Source organism: Sinocyclocheilus anshuiensis, unplaced genomic scaffold (assembly GCF_001515605.1).
Source record: "Sinocyclocheilus anshuiensis isolate Anshui unplaced genomic scaffold, SAMN03320099.WGS_v1.1 scaffold2691, whole genome shotgun sequence".
Lineage (NCBI taxonomy): Eukaryota > Metazoa > Chordata > Actinopteri > Cypriniformes > Cyprinidae > Sinocyclocheilus > Sinocyclocheilus anshuiensis.
Genome location: NW_015538118.1, coordinates 101334 through 106713, shown reverse-complemented (window position 1 = coordinate 106713; position 5380 = coordinate 101334). Strand labels below are relative to the sequence as shown.

Sequence of the window (5380 nt, the reverse complement as noted above, 5' to 3'; positions counted from 1 at the left end):
TGCCCCTTGTCAAAATCTTTTTCTAGGGCAGTAATATTATAAATGCATTCATCCATCAGACTCGTATTAAAATTACAATCAAAAGTTAGTCTCATTAGCTTTCTAGGTTATACAGCCATAAAATCTGTTAGTTTAATGTTCATACATAGGCCTTTATACGTTAGCGCGTGCGTACATGGTGTAAACATTTATCTTGACTTCCCTCTAGCGGCTCAATCCTGAAACTACACAATTTAAACATAAACAGGTGGCTGTAAAAGTAACGCAGTGTATCTGTATATAGTGGCTGTAAAATCTATGGAAATAATTAAATGTATGCACCGAGAGACATTTAGATAGCTGAAAAGTATGAGGTTTTATAATTGTCTCTTCACCGATTTCATTTAACCTCTCTCCTCATAAGCGCCCACGGTGCCTGTCCACGGATGTCCAGCAGGGGGCGCCGTTCTTCAGCAAATGGACGCCCACCTTCTGCGCAACCCGAGCGGAGGAGGGTTTGGTTTTACTGAGCGGAGCCGCAGCCGATTGTCAGTTCACACTGAGATCTGCGGACACAGGAGATATCTCCGATCAGACCAGCTCGTATCCCGTAGCAGAACAGTTCATACCCGTTGGTTTTTTCTTTTGGAGATAATACAGTAGTTAAAAATAGACAATCAAAGAAATCAGCAAAGTTAAATACTAAGAAGAATGGGGCAGAAAACGCCATTAATATTGATGACTTTATTGTCTTATTGCGTCTGGAGAGATGAGGTAGGATCCGAATGCGGATGATACATTTCTTGTTCTTATTTGTATGCACTTGTTTCAGATTAACCGTGGGTAGGCTACCTATTTTTTTCCCTATAGGCTGTTTTCTTGAGAGAAAGAACCAATTGGGACCTTGGCCTGATAAATGGAAAGATGAGTTAGCTGAACATATTTATTTCGTAGGGTGGGGCACAGCTTTTTCATTAAAGAATGGATGTTTCTTAGTATAACAATTGATATCACTGAGCAATCTATTTGATTTTTTAGTATGTAATACGTACTTGCATTGAGGAGGGAATTGCTGTCTTTCATAGATGGTGGACTGCAGATGTCCGATATGCAACTTAATGAGTTGCCATGCATCTTAGATTGTAAAAGAATCTGTTTGATTTTACAATTTTACTTTCTGGTTTGCAACTGGACTGGCTGTTTGTCTGAGAAAATTCAATGTATAAGTAAAATGTGACATTTTTGAGTAGTCTTTCAGATCAAATAGTTTGAAGCTGGAGAACACAGATTGTTACAGCAGAGCAGACACGTTCTCAGCCCTGATGCTTGAATGATGTCTGGTGGGTTGTTGATTCAGTGCTATTAGATATGCTGCAGCCTCTACGGCCTGCAGTGCTGACGAAGCCTGCTGTATACCTCAAGGCCCAAGAACATCCCACGCTTATTTGCTTTTTCTGTTTTTTATTTATTTATTTATTTTGCATAATGATAGAGAAATACTATTGGATGATGAAGCGTTTTTGAATTTAGAAAGGGTTGGTAATCCTTTCTGGAAAAAAATAATGTGGTAGATTTATATAAGCACTTTATATAATTTGATGCTAGATTTGACCACATTCAGATGTTGGGGAAATAAAGTGTTGCGCAGGAAGAGGATCGTGTCTGTCTGACAGGATATAAACACTGTAAATCCCTTTCAATTCTTGTGAATGAATCAGGGTGCGATCAAGAGAACGCATATCTGTCAATCCTTCACTGCATGCAGCCAGGGATTTTTATTGCCACCATTTTTGGGAATAAAAAAATATTTTAGACTGCGACATAGGTATCATTTTAGAAAAAGCCTAACATGAACTTTTAGCATTTGTCTTCAGTCATGAGGAAACAAACAGCTACATAGAGTTAAAGGTAACACAATTAACGCAAAATATTGTCTACACAAACTACATATATTATATATTCTATATATTCTTAATATATAGCACATTACATATATTTTTAAAAGTTGTGTGTTAACATTAATGTGCTATGAGCTCACAAGAGCTAATGAAAGAGTATATAAATAATAAAATATAAACAATTTAAAATGTATAAATAAAAATTTAGATGTACTCTCTCTCTCTCTCTCTCTCTCTCTCTCTATATATATATATAAACCAAGATTAATAAATGCTGTAAAAAATATTCATAATTAATTCAATACATTCACTATGTATGTTAACACAACCTTATTGTAAAATTTTACCTCAAAAAATCAATAAGAAAATACAGTTTTTCTTTACTCTGTTCATTTGTTCATTCAGTCATTCACACAGTCAATGACCAATAATCAATCAGCTCTGAAACCGCTCTGCTCTTAATATTAATCCTCTTTATGAAGTCACATCCTGTCTCCCAGAATGCACTCAGTTTGATTGAGGTCAGTGGAATTCAATCTTAACCTAAGCTATAATAAATCGACAAATGCCTTTACAAACTAAAAACTTGATAAAGACATTGTGTTAGTATACTCATCTGTTTCTGTCGCATTTGAAACTAGTTTATAATATCGTCAATCTGTTTTTCAATGAGTAGCTTGCCTAGAAAACCTGGAAAAGCACATAGGCGGAGGAAGGGAGGGAGGGAGACCTGGCTGACCTCCACTGTCCCCTCTCCTGTTGTATGCGTCAGCACTCACCTCTAGCTGCTGGTCCACAGATGCTGCCGTCAAGCCTCATGGGAAATAGCAGAGTTTTTAGGGTGTGTCTAGGAAACCCACTGTCACCTGCAATGTGCAGTGACCCAGTGTGTCCGTACTGTCGTGGTAAAGCAGGTTAGATAAGATTGGTTTGCGATATCTTTGGCACAGATATCAAAGTTCATTGGGGTCTATGAGGGGATACCCTTTCTTTGTCCGTGTTTATTGCAGCAGTGCCTTTAGCAATGTCTGTGCACTTATTATAAAATATTGAACAGAGAGAAAATATGATGACGTGTATGTGCAGACTACATACTGTAGAAGGGTTTTTCCTTCTGACCCTCATTTGTCTTCTTCAGATGTTTTCTATTAATCAAAGAAAAAAGTCTGTTTCCACAAAAATATGAAACAGCACAACATCGATAATAAGAAATGTTTCTTGCCATCACAGGAGTAAATTACATTTAAAAAAATATTCAAATAGAAAATGGTTATTTTAAATTGTAATAATATTTCACAATATTACTGTTGTACTGTTTTTGTTCAAATAACAAGAGACTAATTTCAAAAAAATGTAAAACATCTTACCAACCCCAAACTTTTCAATGGTAGAGTATATTTTAATAATTATGTATTTGCTTTGAAATGGGATCGTAGATTATTTTATTTAATCAGAGGAACCATTTGGTTTAATTGTTTTGAACTGTCTTTATTGTTAAGAGCATTCAAAATGTTCAAAGCAAGAGTAAAATACAGAAAAAACTTTTCAAGGCATGTAAAGACAATACACAAAAAAAAATAATAATTTCTGTGGATGTGTACCAGCATAACAATATTTATGTAATAATCAGTATTTCCCTACTGTACATATATATTTTACTAAAACCTTTTAAAGGATGTAAAATGACACACTTGGGCTTCTGATAACATTTTTAAATTTTAGGATGCAAATTAATCGATTAATCTTTCTTTTTACTGATTAAAAATAGTGGACAGTTCGAAAGAACCAATTTGGGGAAATTAACTTCCGAACTCTATTGGTATCTTTCCTGTTGAGTTTTAAAGAATATGAATATCACAGATCATATAATATAATAATTCATTATATATTACCCAGGCCTACTGGTCGGTCAATAGAAACACTGGGCCTCATTCATGACAAATTTCAGTGTAAATCATTTGTAAATCAACTATTCAATGTGATACGACAAATTCCGAACATTTTACACAGAGATTCATTTTGCTGGAGTTTCATGAGTAAGAATAAGAAGAAAATAGATATTATGTTGACATGATAGCAAGCATTAGCAACAGTGCTGTAGCAGTATTTTTCTTTGATTAACCATGTATCCATTCACAAACAGATTACAAATGTAACTCTATTCAGATACACCTGTATGACAGATGAAAGCTGAAGGGATAAGTGTGAGAGTCTTTAAGATCACCTTGTGTGAAACAGTGAGCATAATTCCATTTAGAAATAATCTGGATGAGGTGCAAATCCTATTCATTGTTATTCGAAAGTGGGAGCGTGCAAAAAGTTGACAGTCATATCCTAAGAGGATTACTATACTTCTTTATTTATTAACCACCAGTGCAGATTGCTTAAATTTATGTGCCATAAACCCATCTTTCATTGTTCAATTATGCTGGACTGGTAAGAGCATTACTGGGATTACCGTTGCTGCCAGTAACTCAGTTGTGTTGTACAGTCAGTCTTGGCTTCATTGGTTTTGCGGTCACGATTGAGGATGTTGGATTCCCCCGTTTGGCTCACAATAAAACACCACTTCTTAAAACTTCACCCTGAATATGTGGTTTACAAAAAGCAGCATTTTCCTCACCGTACCTTATGATGTACCTCATGTAATCTTCTCCGGGAGTTGTTTCCCTCATGAAGCAATGTTTAGACTGTAGTGAAGCGGTTGTTTGCTGATGCTAGAGAGCAAGGATTATTCTCAGGTTTTTTGGAGTGCTGCAGTGCTCTTTCATACTGTGTTTGTGCACACAGGAAAACAGCTGAACTGTGGCCTGTTGTGTAGCTTGTTGGGAGTGTGAGATCCCTCTGAGAACATTTTGATATTGGATTTCGAGAAGCTGAGGAAAGACTCCACATTATGGAACCTGAGACCTGATGAAACTGTACAGTGAAGCCCCTCAGGGAACATAGCATGAAATGGTTCCAAACGATTGGAAGATCATGCACAATTATGGAGCACATTTGGACTTAGTTTTTTAGGAACAATGTACATTGAATTTTGATGATTGTAGGCTACGTGGATGATTCATTTATCAACAATGGTAGATTCAGTTTTTGTTGGTTTTGGATTTGATATATAAAGACCTGACAGCTCCACAGCAATGATAGATTTCTTATACATTTATTGAAAGCCTAATGTCTAATAAATTGTTAAATTATATATATATATATATATATATAATGAATATAGTTTTATATATGGTGTAATTAACATAATTTAGTATATTTTTACAATTTATGTAAGAATTAAAAATTACATATTAAAGAATAATTAATTTAAATAACTGTATATATTATATGTATTATATATATGTATTGTTTATTATAGTAAGTAAATATTTGTTTAAATAAATAAAGTATATTATTAAAATGATATTACATTTTTCAATATTAAATTATATACTTTATTTTTACTAGTGGTGAATATTATTTATTTGTTTTGTATACATTTTCTACTTTTACTG

At 34.5% G+C, this 5380-nt stretch overlaps 1 protein-coding gene across 4 annotated transcripts in view; it reads left to right on the top strand.

Moving 5' to 3' along the window:
* Positions 1-500: 500 nt before the first annotated feature.
* Positions 501-5380, top strand: part of LOC107683668 (amyloid-like protein 1) — a 53555-nt gene continuing 48675 nt past the window's right edge. For 3 of the 4 annotated variants that reach the window (XM_016479742.1, XM_016479741.1, XM_016479740.1), the window contains exon 1: positions 501-753. In XM_016479742.1, the coding sequence (XP_016335228.1) occupies positions 691-753 (63 nt within the window). In that variant the 5' untranslated portion in view covers positions 501-690. The remainder of the gene's footprint in view (positions 754-5380) is intronic. The other variant, XM_016479743.1, reaches the window with a different exon arrangement.